The 17,413-nt window shown below is 35.6% G+C and overlaps 1 protein-coding gene across 1 annotated transcript in view; it reads right to left on the bottom strand.

Moving 5' to 3' along the window:
* The window catches only part of COG7 (component of oligomeric golgi complex 7), a 62,697-nt gene extending 46,550 nt beyond the window's left edge, over nucleotides 1–16,147 (bottom strand). Inside the window, exons 1-2 of the mRNA XM_051964744.1 lie at nucleotides 15,517–16,147; nucleotides 2,672–2,820 (exon numbers count right to left, since the gene is read on the bottom strand). Coding sequence (XP_051820704.1) covers nucleotides 2,672–2,820; nucleotides 15,517–15,682 — 315 coding nt within the window. The 5' untranslated portion in view covers nucleotides 15,683–16,147. The remainder of the gene's footprint in view (nucleotides 1–2,671; nucleotides 2,821–15,516) is intronic.
* Between the last annotated feature and the right edge of the window lie 1,266 nt (nucleotides 16,148–17,413).

Raw genomic sequence — 17,413 nt, 5'->3', positions numbered from 1 at the left:
ACAGGAGGAGAATCAAGAAAGAGTAGAGTTACAGCATTTGCTAGTGACTAAGAAACAGAATGGTGGATCAGTGGAATAGGTTAAGTACACAAGTTCCAATCTACTGTTTGATGAACCAAAGACTCCAACTTATCTACAGATAAGAACTCACTATTTAATAAAAATTGCTGGGAAAATTGGAAAATAATGTGGCAGAAAGTTGGCACAGACCAACATCTCACATCCTATACCAAGATAAGCTCAAAACAGAATCATGATGTAGATATAAAAAGGTGATACTATAAGCAAATTAGAAGAACAAAGGATAGTCTACCTGTCAGATCTTTGGAGAAGGGAAGACTTTATGGCCAAAGAAGAACTAGAGAACATTATGAAATGCAAAATGGATAATTTTAATTACATTAAATTAAAATGGTTTTGCCCAAACAAAACCAATGCAACCAAGATTAGAATGAAAGCAGAAAGCTGGGGAAAAAATTTTACATCCTGTGTATCTGATAAAAACCATATTTCTAAAATATATAGAAAACTGAGTCAAATTTATAAGAATACAAATCATTTTCCAATTGATGAATGATCAAAGGATATGAACAGACACTTTTCAGATAAAGAAATTAAAAGTCATTTATAGTCATAGTTTTGTTATGTTATGGTTATAGTTAGTCATGGCATTTAAAATGATCTAAATCACTATTGGTCAGAGAAATGCAAATTAAGACAATTCTGAACTATCACTTCACATCTATTAGATTGGTTAAGATAACAGGAAAAGAAAATGATGAATGTTGGAAGGTATGTGGGAAAACCATGACATTAATGCATTGTTGGTAGAGTTACGGACAGATCCAACTATTCTGGAGAACAAATTGGAACTATGCCCAAAGGGCTATAAAACTGCATATTTGTTGATCCAGTAAAGTCTGTACTGGGTCTGTATCCCAAAGAGATCATAAAAAATGGAAAGGAACCCACATGTACAAAAATGTTTGTAGCAGCTCTTTTTATAGTGTCAAGGAACTAGAAATTGAATGGATGCAGATGAGTTGGGGAATGGCTGAATAAGTTATGGTATATGAATGTTATGGAATATTATTGTTCTATATGAATGATGAGCAGGCTGATTTTAGAAAAACCTGGAAAGACTGATGCTGAGTGAAGTGAGAACACTGTATACAATAACAGCAAGATTATATGATGATTGACTATGATAGATTTAGTTCTTCTCAGCAATTCAGTGATCCAAAACAATTCCAATAAACTTGGGATGGAAAATGTCACATTCAGAGAAAGAAAGAACAGAACTATGGAGACTGAATGTGGATTGAAGCATAGTATTTTCACCTTATTGTTTTGTTTTGTTTGCTTTTTCTTTCTTGTGGTTTTTTTTTTCCCCTTTTGGTCTGATTTTTCTTGCACAACATGACAGTATGTTTAAAATACATTTAAAAGGATTACATATGTATAACCAATATTAAGATTGCTTGCTGCCTTGGGGAGGGGGAGAAAAGGAAGGAAGGGAAACAAAATTTGGAACACAAAATCTTACAAAACGAATGTTGAAAACTATCTTTTCATGTATCTGGACAAATAAACTACTATTGAGGAAAAAAAAAAAAGAATAGTGTTATGGAAGCAAAGAAAAGAGAGACCATTCAGAAGGGGAAAGCCAACAGTATCAAAAGTTTCAGAGAACTCAAGTAGAATGAAGAAAGAGAAAAATGTTATCAGATTAATTAATTAAGAAACTACCAATAATCTTAGGGAAAGCAGTTTCATTTCAATGCTGGAATTGGAAGGCAGAACTCAAGGAACTAAAAAGGAAGTAGGAGGTGAGAAAATAGAGACAATGACCATTAAAAACTCTTTTCTAGGAGGTTAGCTACAAAAGGGAAAAAAGCTACAAGACAATAGTGTTTCAGGAATGTCAGGGTTAAACAAGTTTTTAAAGGTGGGGGGAGACCTGGACACATATTTAAGCAACAGAGAAGTAACTGAATTAATAAGCAAAGAGTGAAGATGAGACAAAGAGAGGGGATGGATGTTCAAAGGGGAAACTCCTAGAAGAGACAGGCAGAGATTAGAATAAAAATCACAAGTATAGGGATTAACTCTGATAAGAATAGGTACCCATTTTTTAAATCAAAGAATGGAACAAAAAAGCAAAGATTGGGGAAGAATGAAGAGGGTTAATGTGAGTAGGTAAGGCATAACACAATTATTCTAAGTCAAATCTCTGGATTGTGAATTCAACATTTTTCTTACTACCTTATTGTTCTATGCTCAGACTGCCTTGTTTTATCTAATATAAAGGAATGGATCATCTTAAACTGTCACCTATCCAAGGCATCAAAAAATCAGAATTCATTAGCATCACTGACAAAAAATAACAATGTATTCTTTTCCAAAGCTGAGAGACCTTATTCATTTATTGTACTGAAAAGAAATGTCATCTCTCTCTATCTTTTATAATATTTTACATTTTTCAAGGTGAAACAGAGTAGAAAGAAAGTAGCTTGGGATTTAAGAGAGATCAGTTCTGGTCCTAGCTCTGCCAAATGTGCGACCCTGGCTAAGTTAGTTCATCTATCAGAGCTTTGGTTTTCTCATTTATAAAATTAAAGAGTTGGACTATTTTCTAATCCTACATTTATTTCTATGAGTCTATGAATACCTGCATTGACTGAGCTGTATCCTGTTCAAATTTTTTAATATCTTCCTTGACAAGAATCATTTGTTCCTTCAGGAAAGATGCCTCCTGTTTAAGGGCTTCCACATCTCGGAGAACTTTAGGCATATTCTGGAGGGCCTGATGACTGGTTTCTGTAGAAAGAAACAAAGAAGCAATACAGCTGTAGATAAAAACTGGCTACCACAAGCAGATAAAACTTAAAAACTCTAAAGATAAATAAGAATCTTTACTAAAACATCCCAAAATGACACAGAATACTTGCTAACCAGGTTAAAATGTCTGACTGTTTACAATAGGTATTTTAAAGCAATTATGCTAACATCAAGAGTTTAAGTTCATGGAAACTCAGAGTATGACTATTAGCTGAAGAATGGCTGAATAAGTTATGGTATATGTATGTTACAGAATATTATTATTCCATAAGAAATGATCAGCAGGATGATTTCAGAAAGGCCTGGAGAGATTTATATGAACTGATGAAGTGAAGTGAATAGAACTAAAAGAACATTGTACACTACAACAAGATTATGTGATGATCAACTCTAATGGATGTGACTTTTCAACAATGAGGTGATTCAGGCCATTTCCAACAGACTTGTGATGGACAGAGCCATCTGCATTAAGAAAGAGGATTATGGGGACTGAATGTAAATAGCAATACAATAATTTCACCTTTTTTGATTGTTGTATTTTGCTTACTTTTTGTTTCTCAGTTTTTTTTTTCTTTTTGATCTGAGTTTTCTTGTGTAGCATGATAAATGTGAAAATATATATAGAAGAATTGCACATGTTTAATATAAAATGGATTACTTGCTGTGTAGAGGAGAGGGTGGGAGAAAGGTGGGAGAAAAATGTGGAACATTGGCAAATATTGAATACAAGGGCAAATATTGAAAACCTATCTTTGCACAGATTTTGAAAATAAAAAGCTCTTATTTTAAAAAAAAGCCTATGTTTATAAAACATCACAATGCTCTATCAACACAATGATCTAAGACAATTCCAAAGAACTCATAATGAAAAAATGCTATCCCTATTTAGACAGAAGTGATGAATTCTGAGTGCAATTTGAAGTATAATTTTCTCACTTTATTTTTCTTGCTTTTTTATTCCCACAGGACTAATATGGAAATATATTTTGCATGATTTCACATGTGTAATTGATAATATATTGCTTTCCTTCTCAGTGGGTTGAAGGATGAGCAGAAGAGAGCAAATTTGAAAGTCAAAAATATTTTCTCTGTTTAAAATAAATAAATAATGATATTCTTTTAAAAAAGAGTTTATGGTCAGATGTTAGTTGACAAAGGCAAATGAAACTGAAGAAAAATAACTTTCTTCTATTTATACTTCAAAGAGCTGCAGTTTTTAATATTTTCATTCCCAAAGGCTGAAGATATATTCAGAAGCAATTCAATGAATGATTCTACTAGAAAAATGGCTCCTATTTAAAATATTCACTTGCAATGGCAATGATCTAGACCAGGAGTTCTTAACTATTTTTGTATCATGGACCCCTTTGGCAGTATGATAAAAACTTTTGGATCCCTTCTCACAATAATGTTTTTAAATGCATAAAATAAAATACATAGGATTGCAAAAGAAAAAAATTTTATTGAACTATTGCTATCAAAATAGTTTCAAAAACAACTTTACCAGCCCTGTTTAAGAAACTCTGATCTAGCCTAAATGGTTTCCAAAGTTTTTTAATTGTATATTTTTTTTTAGCAAAACACTCTATGGGTATTAAACTTATTTATGAATTATTTATGTCTACTATTGTACTATGTGCATTACAAAATACAAAAAAATTATAATAGGATAAAGATGAAGAAATATATAATCCTAGATCACAAAAAGCTTACTGAATAAAGGAATGACTTTGTCAGATATGTAAATCATTTATCTCTCCAACTGTTGCCCTCTGAAGTGTTCCTGCTCTAGACATGAGATGTTGGGGCAGTGTAGGGTGCCACAGAAGTTGGGAGGAAGGAACTTTCCCAATGGCTGTTACTGTGCAGTTGCTGTTGGTGGAGCTCAGGTAGCATTTAAAGTAGACTCCTGTGCAGAAATGGGGGAAGGGAACTTGTATTGTGAAGGAAGGGGCAAAGTTGAGGAGTATTGGAAGATAGAGATGTAAGAATATAGGAGAAAAGCTCCATGATAGACCATATTCCCCAGTCTTTGATTCCTAGATTACAAATCACTTGTTGTCAGACCTTGGCCCTTAATTTAGAAAATACTAATCGTATTACTACTAACTGCGTGAGAATATCTCCAATATCCAACCAGTTGCTAAGTTTCATCATTTCTAATTCCAAAACATCTCTTACACCTGCTTCCTCTGTTCTCACATCCATGCTAGTTCAGGCTCGAATTATTTCCATTTGGATTAATGAAACAGCCTCCTAATTGGCATCCCTTTCTCAGTCCCTCCTTTCTCCAATCTATTATATAGTGTTAGTAGTCTTACAAGGTGCCAAGTCAGTGGAATTGATGAGATAATGATTCTCTAATTTACATGTACTTAGTACTGACTATAATTCCACAAGATTCACACCTTTAAGAGAGCATATATAAGGAGGAGCTCTCAGGGCCAAATAGGACAAGCTCACTAGAAGGTCCCAGAGGAGGAGTCAGATTCATTCCATTTTCCACCTTTGTGCTGGTGGAGACATTAGGAGGGAGCTAGAGGCAGTAGCTGGCAGAGGCAAAGGACTAGCCACAGGAGCTCTCAGGACCAAGGAGAGAGATAGGCCTCTAAGAAAGCCTCTAAGAAAGAGATGGGCCCAAGGAAGGAGACAAACCTTGGAAAGAGACAATAAAAGATTTGGACTTTAACAGCTGGCTGCATTTGGGGTGATAACACTGAAATGAAACCAAGGCTGCTCCCAGAAACCCCCCAAGAAACCTGCTCCCAGAGAACTTTACATTTTAGAGAAGATTATTACAATATAGCTGTCAAACTGATTTGTTAGTAGTTGTACTGCCATTTTGTTAAGTCTAGCCCAAAGGTGTCAAACACTACCAAAATATGGGCCACAGCACTCCTATGCCATATGTATCAGATTTAAATGTAGTTCTTATTTTAATGTGTTGATATATTAATTAAAAAATAAATATGTGGTTTACAAAGTCAGTATATAGAAAAAGGGATCCTAAGTGGTTGGAGACTGCAGGTCTTAAATGACCCTCAGAGTGCAGCCCAAAGTGGATTAAAGATAATTGAGAAATATTTATAAAAAATAAAGATACAATGAAGCATTGCTATTGTTCAATTGTTTCAATCTCAGTCAGACTTTTGATATACTGGAGTGATTACAATGAAACACAAATAATGTTCATTTGTTTTCTAAGTAAATTTGCAGTTTCAGGGATCCATTTCACATCACTGGTCACTGGTCAAGACAATTTATTATCATGAGCTAAAAAGACTAAAAAAAAATTAAAAATGGAAATCTCTGATAGCTTTTCTTTTGTATAGTGTCACCTCTTTTAAGAGCCTTACTCAGTTCTATACTATTTCATTTTCTCCATATTTTCTAATGCTAAAGAGATCAATTAATTTGCAGATATTTATTATGAACTTAAATATGTGCCAGGGACTGTGCTAAGTGCTGGAGAAACAAAGAAAAGGTGAAAACCATCCCTGCCTTCAAGAACTTTACATTCCAACATAGATGTTCACATGTTATATTCATCATATACATATATGTACTTCTATAGATATATACAAAATACATATAAAAGGGATACAAGACAACCTTGGAGGGGTATACTTGCATCTATATATGTTTGCATGCTCTGAAAAAATAACACTGACTGCATGCCAAACATAGTACTCCAAAGGGTTGCTCTTGCTCTTCTCTCTTCCTCCTATATTTCACACTTCTTCCTATATTTCATATTTTCCTATATGGCATATACTCCTATGACCTCAATTATCACCTTTATCCTAATGATTCATTGGTGAATGTATATTCTGAATCTTGTCTTTAAATTTTATTCTAGATATGACATCTCAAACTCAGTATAGCCAAAATTTGAGGAATTTTTATATTAAAGTATGGAGGAATTGTCATCTGCAGTGGTAAAGTGGGTAGCCACACTAAGGAAACTGCAGAACCTTTGTGGTATCCAAAAAGGAACAAGAAGGAATTGAGGACTTGTCTAAAGTTGAATGTGTATCTCTACTTGGCATATTTGATATGTTTTGAAATATTACATTTTCTTTTTTTAAATATCATATGTCTTATTGATTTAGGTATTTTATATTTTTCTACTTAATAGTATTTTCTCTTATCCAATTATCTGTGAAGACAGTTTTCAACATTTACTTTTATAAGATTTTGATTTCCATCTTTTTCTTCCACCCTTCTCTTTTCCCTCCCCAAAATGGCAAGCAATCTCATAATAGGTCATACATGTATGAAATCATATTAAAAATGAAATATTACAATTTCAGTGACATATCTCACATGCTTATAGATACACTTACAGAGTTATTAAAGAATCTCAGTTTTGGAAGGTTCCTGAGAGGACATCTAGTCCAACTTGCATCTGAACAAGAACCTTCTTTATAATAAAAGTGACTAGGGGTTATCCATCCTCTATTTGATGACATCTGATAAGGGAAAATCCCTTTCTCCTAAGACAGTTCATTCCAATGAAGCACATTCTCCTAAAATGTAATTTTCTTGAGAAATGATGTTTTTTTTTTAATTTTTAGCACAAAAATTCTTAACCTGGCATTTGTGAACTTGTTTTTAAAAAAAACCTGATAACTGTATTTTAATATAATCAATTTTCTGTGTATTCATGTATATTTTATGTATTCAAAAACATTATTCTATATAGTCCATAAATTTCACTAGATTGCTAAAAAAGTCCATGACACAGAATTGGTTAAAACCTCTTACTTTATTTAGCATCTCCAGCAGTATGATAAGATACAGGAGTCTATATAAGAAATCACTCTTAATGTTCTCTTCCTCCAGCTAGTGATACATTTACGAGTGTGGTAGGTAAAAAATTTATCAGTGAAGAAGCAGTCAGGTAGGACGAAGTGAACCTAGAAAGAATACCATGGAAAAAGCCAAGAAAGGAGAAAGCATCTCAAATGAAAAAGAAATCAATAGTGTCAATTAAAAAGTGGATTAGGATGAAGAAAAAGTTAAGTAAATGAAAAAAATGAAAGGTCTGGACCAGATGATCCCTGAGTTTCTTTACAAATCTACAATCATACTAGCCTATGATTAAAAAGTCCTAGGTGAGAACTCAACAACATGGTTCAACAACCAGACACAGATCAAGGAGTAAATGGGTAATGGGGAAATGGAAGTCACAAATATAGACTATTCTCTATAGATATTTAGTAGAAAAGACAAGAGTTTGAGGGATAACAAAAGTTGAGAGAATGTGTTTTGTTTTGAGATGGAGAGGACTCAGCAAGAAACTAAAGATTAAAAAAAGCAAAAGTAAGGAAAAAAGGAAAAGTAGATCACATGAGCAATGAGAGAGAACTAGACTTTTTCTCTGAATCCCATGACCTTTCAAACCTCTCCACAACAGAAATTATGCCCCAAAGATAAGCAACTTCAGTTATCTCCATAGTCTAGGATACCCAAAATTTTAAAAGTTTTTTAAAAATTGCAAAAATTAATGATCTGATGCTCACTGACCCTGAGCTCACTCAGCACCCTTCTCTTACCTCCCACAATCATAAATCAAACTTGCACTTGCAGATCATGGACCAGACAAATATGTACAACAAAACCCACCCTAACACCCATATCCTTCTTTCTTTTTAGTGCCATGGAGACCCTAGTTCCATGCTATGGAAGTTTGTCCAGGCAGCAATAACAAAGAGCCAACAAGGCTACAACTCTGTAGTACCAGAATTTCAAAGCCAATCACCTAAGATAACAGAAAAATATAATCATGAATGTTGGAAAGGATGTGGGAAAACTAGACACTAATGCATTGTTGGTGGAGTTGTGAATTGATCCAACCATTCTGAAGAACAATTTGGAACTATGCCCAACTGTGTATATCCTTTGATCCAGGAGTGCCATTATTGGGTCTGTATCTCAAAGAGATCATAAAAGAGGGGAAAGGACCCACATGTACAAAGATGTTTATAACAGTTATTTTTATACTGGCAAGGAATTAGAAAATGAATAGATGCTCATCAAGTAGGGAATGGTTGAACAAGTTGTGGCATATGAAGTTAATGGAATATTATTGTTCTATAAGAAATTGCTGATGTAAGAAAAGCCTGCAAAGACTTATAGGAACTAATGCTAAGTGGAGTAAGCAAAACCAGGAGAACATTGTATATAATAATAGTAATATAATGTGATGATCAACTACGACAGACTTAGCTCTTCTCAGCAATGTAATGATCCAAGACAATTCCAACAGACTTGGGATAGAAGAGAACTGTAGAGACTGAATGCGGATCAAAGCATACTATTTTCACCTTTTTTTTTTGCTTTTTCTTTCTTATGGTTCTTTGTTTTTGTTATGGTTTTCCTTTCTCAAAATAACTAATATGGAAATATGTCTAAATTGATTGTACATGTATAACCTATATCAGATCTCTTGCTGTCTCTTGCTGTCTTGGGGAGAGAAGATAAAAAGGAGGGAAAGAAAAACAATTTGGAACTCAAAATCCTACAAAAATAAATGCTGAAAACTAAAGCTAAATAAATAAAGATTTGTTTTATTTGACTGTATATGTTTTTAACAGAGGATTTGTTTTTCTTTCTCAGTTGGGAGAACAAAGAACAGGAGAGGCAGAAGAAGGTAGATTTTAAGATATAATTTTTTTTAAAAGATCAGGACAGAAATGAACAAAAGAGAGGTAAAAAAAATCAAAATTATAAAAACAAAAAATCCCACAAATTGCTTAGGAAAAGAAAATTTTTTTGCAAATTTAATTTTTTAAAAAAATTCCAAATTAAAAGGGGAGCTATCTGAAAGTAAATTGGTTGACTCTAGATATGGCTAGTTTCTACTTACTATAAGTTATCAAGAAAATGACCTCTTGATATATTCATTATACTGGGGATTCTTTTTTTGGGAGGGGTAGGAGAGAACATTAGAGTAGATGTAAAAATCACAGGATCATAGATTTAGAGCTGGAAAGATCCTTAAAGATGATCTTGCCCACCCGTTGTTTTGACAGATTAGGAAACTGAAATCCAGAATTTCCTTCGAAATTCAAAGATTCCATAAATTTCTTCCAAACCTAAGTGCCATGTAAGGGAAAATCTGAATCTCAAAATCAGTATTATTGAAGTTCTTTGAATTTCCTTTGAAATTCAAAGATTCCATAAATTTCTTTCAAACCTAAGTGCCAACATAAGGGAAAATCTGAGGTTAGAGAAGACAAGATAATTAACGTTCACAAGTTAGTTCAATCAGAGTGTAAAAAAGACTATGTAAAAGGGATTAGTAAGAGATATAACTGAAAATGTCAGTTGGAGCCAGATTGTGGATAGCCCTGATGTCAAGATCAGGAGTTTGACTTCTCTTGGAGGTTTGTAGTTGGTGAATCGATTCACCTCCCAAAAAAAGAATTCCCAGTATAATAAATACATCAAGAGGTCATTTTCTTGAAAACCTATAGTAAATAGAAACTAGCCACATCTAGAGTCAACCAATTTACTTTCAGATAGCTCTATTTATAAAAAAAAATTTTCCTTGACTTCAAATCTAAACTTGTCTCTTTGCAGCAAATACCTTACTCTTAATTCTACCCTCTAGTGCTAAAGAGTTGTACACAAGTCCTTTCTTTCTTCCATGATAGCATTTAAGGACTTGAAGAAAACTATAAAACCCCTTAGCCCAAGTCTTTTCTTCACCAGGAAAAACATTACCAATTTCTTCACCAATCTTTCTATGAGAAATCAAATTGGTTATTCATCATCCTGGTCTTCCTTTTGAGATTCTCCATTTTATCAATGTACTTTCTAAAATGGAGTATTCAAAACTGAATATAATACTCCAGTTATATTGATAGTATAGTCAGATAGATTCAGAACTAAATGAATGACCAGAGCCAGACAATGGGCATGAATGAATCTATGTCAGTCTAGAGGAAGATTTCTAATGCTTTTCATTTATGCATATGTAACAAAATTGGCAGGGATAGGTAACACAATAGATGACTCAATATATAAATTGAGAATCAATATATAAAACTAACTCAACAGGCTACAATAATAGGGCAGATATAATATGGGACCTATCAAATGCAAATGTAAAACAAAACTAATGCAAACAAGATTAGAAGAGAAGCAACAAAGGGGAAACATCTTCACAGTTAAAGGTTCTGATAAAGGACTCATTTCCAAAATATATAGAGAACTGACTCAAATTTATAAGAAATCAAGCCATTCTCCTATTGATAAATGGTCAAAGGGTGATGAAATTGAAACTATTACCACTCATATGAAACAGTGTTCCAAATCACTATTGATCAGAGAAATGCAAATTAAGACAACTATGAGATACCACTACACAGATTGGCTAAGATGACAGGAAAAAATAATGATGAATGTTGGAGGGGATGTGGGAAAACTGGGACACTGATGCATTGTTGGTGGAGTTGTGAACGAATCCAACCATTCTGGAGAGCAATCTGGAATTATGCCCAAAAAGTTATCAAACTGTGCATACCCTTTGATCCAGCAGTGTTACTTCTGGGCTTATATCCCAAAGAAATATTAAAGAAGGGAAAGGGACCTGTATGTGCCAAAATGTTTGTGGCAGCCCTGTTTGTAGTGTCTAGAAACTGGAAATTGAATGGATGCCCATCAATTGGAGAATGGCTGGGTAAATTGTGGTATATGAATGTTATGGAATATTATTGTTCTGTAAGAAATGACCAGCAGAATACAGAGAGGCTCGGAGAGACTTACATGAACTGATGCTAAGTGAAATGAGCAGAACCAGGAGATCATTATACACTTCAACAACGATATTGTATGAAGATGTATTCTGATGGAAGTGGATTTTTTTGACAAAGAGACCTAACTCAGTTTCAATTGATAAATGATGGACAGAAGCACTACATCCAAAGAAAGAACACTGGGAAATGAATGTGAACTATTTGCATTTTTGTTTTTCTTCCCAGGTTATTTTTACCTTCTGAATCCAATTCTCCCTGTGCAACAAGAGAACTGTTCAGTTCCGCCAACATATATTATATCTAGGATATACTGCGACATATCTAACATGTATAGGACTGCTTGCCATCTAGGGGAGGGGATGGAGGGAGGGAGAGGAAAAATCAGAACAGAAGCAAGTGCAAGGGATAATGTTGTAAAAAAAAATTCCCCTGGCATGGATTCCGTCAATATAAAGTTATTATAAAATAAAATAAAATATATAAAAATAAAAAAAATGCAAATGTAAGATCTTATTCTGAGCTAAAAATAAACAACTTTGCAAGTTGTGAGTGGAGAAGATTTCGATAGAAGATGCTTAATCAGAAAAAGATCTATGAGTTTTCAAGGATGGCAAGCTTGGCCAAAAAAAGCTAATACAAACTTTTAGCTACATAAAGAAAGTCATAGTCCAGGATTGGGGAAGTGATTGCTCTACTTAACCAATTTGTTCGACTATATCTGGAATATTATGGTCATTTCTAAGTGCTATATTTTAGGAAATACATTGACAAATCATAGTATACTGAGGTATGGTAACCAGAATGGAGAATGGTTTTAAAACCTTGCCACAAAAGGATTGGATGAGATAATTAGCCTGAGAAGGGAAGATTTTAAAATGTTATGGTAACCATCAAGTATTTAAAGGGATGTCATGTGGAAGAGGAATTGGTTGGGCTCAAAAGGAAGAACTAGAAACAATGAGCAAAAATTTCAGAGAATTAGATTAAGGAAAATGTTTTTAACAATCAAAATTGGGATGAAAGATTCTTCCTTACAATGAGTTGGTTCTCTCTCTAGTAAGATCTGACCCCCTCTAGAGAACTTCAAGGAGACCTTGCAGGGAGACATTTCAGCAGACAGAAATTTAAAATAATTAACTTTTAACATTTATATTATGCTTACTATGTGCCAGGCACTTTACAATTATTATTTCATCTGATTCTCACAATAACCCTGGGAGTAAGTGCTATAATTATCTCCATTTAGCAAATGAGGAAACTGAGGCAAAAATCTGTTAGGTAATTTGCCCAGGGTCTCACAGCTACTAAGTGCCTAGGGCAAAATCTGACTTTAGGTGTTCCTGATGCCAGGCCCAATAACAGTTTCACTATCCAACTGTCTAGAATTGGTCTTAATGGACTTCAAGCTCAATGAATTAAAAGTCTGACATGACAACTGATAAAACTAATGTGATCTTGGGCTGCATTAACAGTCAAAGCTTCCAAGAATAAGAAGACTAGATCAAAGACAGGGTAGCTAAGTGGCATAGTGTTTAGAGTGCTAGACCTGAAGTTAGAAAGAGTCAGTTTCCCAAGTTCTAGTCTTAGACACTAATTAACTGTGATCCTGAGCCAGTCACTTAACCCTGTTTGCCTCAGTTTCCCTATCAGGAAAAGAAAATAGCAAACCACACTAGAATCTTTGCCAAGAATACCCTCAAATAGGATCTTTAAGTCAGACAAGACTGAAAAACAACTGAACAGCAAAAAAAGTTCTGAAACATTCAGCCCTTATCAGACCACATTTCTGAGTCTCAGTTTCTTTAGCTGTAAAATGGGGGGAAAAAAAAATATATATATATATATGTATATATATACACACCTTTTATACAGGGTTGTTAAGGAGTTCTAATGAGATGATGGCAAAAGTCCTATACAAATGTCAACTAGTATTACTACAGTTCTTAACAGTACATACACACATAAATGTATATGTATGTGTATACTTCTTATCTTCCCAATAGAAGATAAACACCTTTCAAGAATTGTTTTGAATTTCATATGTATATCCTTAGCACCTACCACAGTTCCTGGCACAGAGTCGGTATTTAATAAATTCTTCTTAGTTGAATGATTAGTACCTTTGAGAAAGGGATCAGAAAATGGGAAATTTAGCAAAACAATAATCTTGCCCACTTAGCAAAAATAATTGGAATGAATTCAAAAATCAAAATTTGAAGCTAATTAATAAATACTGTTCTGACTCCTGTGATTTGGTTACTTAAGGAGGCAATGAATGGTAAAACCAAAATTCAGGGATGAATTTGTCATTCTAAATACATTCTCAATATACATATTGGCTATACTCTATGCCAAAATACAAAACTCACTCTCTCTCTGAAAAATCTGCAATATTTGTTACATTTACAAAACAGCTTCCCCCACCTTCCTTTTTCAGTCTTTCTTAGGAGGAATGGCTTGCTGGGGAGGGAAGAAAGAATTAGAGTGATATTAAAACAAAAGTTATCTTTTGAAATAAAAGCAAAAAACAAAAAGTCGTGCATGTGTGTTGTTTCTATATTAAACTATTTTTTAAATGTTTTAGTTTATTTTCCTTATGTTCTCAAGCATGGAACTTAAACTGAGGAAGATGTGGTTTTAAATACTAACTCTGACACCAGCAATATGACTTCTAGCAAGTTATCCAGTGTTTCTAAACTTCACTTGATGCTAAGATTTATTACTGGGATTTCTCTTACAGGATCCTAAATGTTTTATATGTTTAATCCATTATCCCATTGCTCTTTAAAAAGGGGCAACTAGATGGCAGAGGATAGAACCCTGCGCTAGGAATCAGTAAGATAAATTTTCCTGAATTCAAAATTCAACTTAGTATTAACTGTCATTTAATACATTTGCTTCACTTTCCTCATGTATAAAATGAGCTGGAGAAGGAAATAACAAACCAATCAAGAAAAACTCAATTAAGATAATTATGAGTAAGATATGTTTGAAACGACTCAATAAAACCTCTTTGCAAACACATCCTGACCTCCTTAAGGTTTCTAAAAACATGACACTACTCCTGATTCCAGACATTTTCACTGGCTGTCCAACATGTCTGGAATGCTCTCTCTACTTATCCCTGCCTTCAGGGTTCCTTACCGAAAGTCCTAACTTCTTCAAGAAATCTGTCTTGCAACGATGTATGAGGACATATTTTGATGGAAGTGGATTTCTTTGACAAAGAGACCTGAGTTTCAATTGATAAATGACGGACAAAAGCAGCTACACCCAAAGAAAGAACACTGGGAAACGAATGTGAACTATCTGCATTTTTGTTTTTCTTCCCGGGTTATTTATACCTTCTGAATCCAATTCTCCCTACGCAACAAGAGAACTGTTCGGTTCTGCAAACATATATTGTATCTAGGATATACTGCAACATATCCAACATATAAAGGACTGCTTGCCATCTAGGGGAGGGGGTGGAGGGAGGGAGGGAAAAAAAAAAATCGGACCAGAAACGAGTGTCAATATAAAGTAATTATTAAATAAAAATTAAAAAAAAAATCTGTCTTGACCCCTGCTTAATATCAGTGCCCCTCCTGTGTTGAGTTAATTCCAATTTAATCTGTACATGTTGTCTATCCACAGTTATTTTGCATGCTGTTTCAAAGACTCTGAGAGCCTTAGGAACTTTCTTTGCATCCCCAAGTTGGTACACAAAGTAGGTGCTTAATAAATACTTGTTGACTTGACCTGACACAGAAAGACCGAAAAATTAGTATTATTAACTCAATACTCAATAAGTCACCCACACCTCCCGACCTGAACCCGTAATTAGAGTTAACCCCGATTCCGATCCTCGTCCCCAGCAGCTATGACTCCACCCTCCTCCCGAAGGAAGCCGCGGCGGGCCGGCGCTCACCCTCCACGGCGTTGTTGACTTCCTGGATGAAGAGCTGCAGCTTCATCACCAGCGTGGCGGCGTGTCCATCTACCTTCCCCGAGGCCTCCTTGGGCACTGCTTTGAAGGCCCCATTGATCCATTCCTTCACCTCGAAGTCATCCGCCAGGAACTTGGAGAAATCCATCGCTTTCCCCGGAGTCAAAGGGGCCAGACTGCCAGGCCCGCGGGGTCCACGGACACCCTGCCTGTGGCCCCGAGTCTCGGGCGCTTGTTACCGTCCCCGGGGGCAACTGTGACAGCCGGCGAACTGGACAGACTGGACGTCCGCCGCTCCCGGAAAACGGCCGTCTTCGGAGGCGGGACTTCCCTTCAGCTGAACTGCCGGTGAACCCTCTGCTCCGCTGGGCTACAGAGCTGCAAACGCGTGCCCAAACTCTCCAAAGTGTAGCTTCCCTGGACACCCAACAGCAACGTAGTGACGAGCAGTAATTTTACCGGAAGTGGTTGGCAAGTTTCCGTAGCAACGGGATATCGCTTCCCTTCCTCCACACACTCCACGCTTCTTCCCTGTCCCCCCGCCCGAAGGCTCTCTTTCTCTCACCCGGAACCAGGGGCCTCTGGGCTGCGGCCCTGCTAGGCTAACTGAAAAATCAGCCTCCCTAGCTGCGACTCCTTTGGAAGTCCTGCGGCCTCAGATGAAATGCGAGATGTTGGGGGTGCGGGAGGCGGGGAGGAGGGGGGGGAGTTGAGGGGTATGGTATGTGTGCAGCCGCAGAGCCCCGGACTGTGTCCCTGCAAAGCCGCTGTATGTGTAAAGCTATGTATGCCCCGAAGTAGACACCCAATATTCCCCACCCAAACAGGTTAATTTTCAGATTTGCTGTTTTGTTCAGTTCATTTTTATTACTAAGGGTCTACTATGTATCAGGCACACTCATTAAACATTATCAACCTAACCTTCCAATTCAAACTATGTTCCTACTCCTAATACTTGATTTCCCGTCTTTGTGCCCTTGCCCTGGACAATCAAGATCGCAACCTTCCTTAAACTCTGCATTAGTCTCCCCAGTTCTTTTTTTTTTTAAGTCTCCCTATTTCTTTAACATGAGGCAGCACCTACACAACCTTCCCTGATCCTCCTAATCTTTCCTCTCAAATAGTTTTCCCTCTCAAAATACTCCTTGTGGGCTTGCACATATGCATATAGAGCTTCACATTTTTGCTGATATATTTTATGTGTACTTGTTAAATTGTTTTATCTATTAGAATATGTTTATTTAAAGCAGCAATTTTCTTCTTAGTTGTATCTCCAGAATCTAGCATAGTTGTCAATTAAGTACTTGTTGAGTGATCAATTGCTAGGGATAGAAAGACAAAAGTGACAGTCTTTTCCATTCTATTGATAGAACATACATATATAAGAATAATAAAATTTATGTGGACACAGATAAAATTTTTCAGGGGCACTAATAACTAGGAGAATCAGGAAATTAACTTATTATTTGGTAGAAGATGGTTCTTCAATTCAGCCTTGAAGAGGAAGTGTTCTATGGGGGTGGTGCTTAATCCACTGTGTGAAAGCACAAACAGAAAATAGAATGTCATATATCACAAACAGCAAGGTGGTCAGTTTGGATGGAAATAAATAGGTGGAATAAATATAATCCGCCTGGAAAAATAGGCAAAAGCCAGATCATGAAATTACAAATAGAAGCTTATATATTCTATGCCAGAGGCATTAAGAAGCTACTAAAACTTCTTGAGCAAGGCAGAATGACATGGTGAGACCTATGCTTTATGGAATATTAATTTAGGAGCTACATGAAAATTGGAGAAGGGAAAGACTGGATTCAGGGAAACTGGGAGGCTAATAGTCCAAGCAAGAAGAAATGAGGGCCTGAACTTGGGTTAGTGT

Source organism: Antechinus flavipes, chromosome 1, assembly GCF_016432865.1.
Source record: "Antechinus flavipes isolate AdamAnt ecotype Samford, QLD, Australia chromosome 1, AdamAnt_v2, whole genome shotgun sequence".
Classification (NCBI taxonomy): Eukaryota; Metazoa; Chordata; class Mammalia; order Dasyuromorphia; family Dasyuridae; genus Antechinus; species Antechinus flavipes.
Note: the sequence above shows the minus strand (reverse complement) of the source record. Positions and strands in the feature narration are given on the sequence as shown.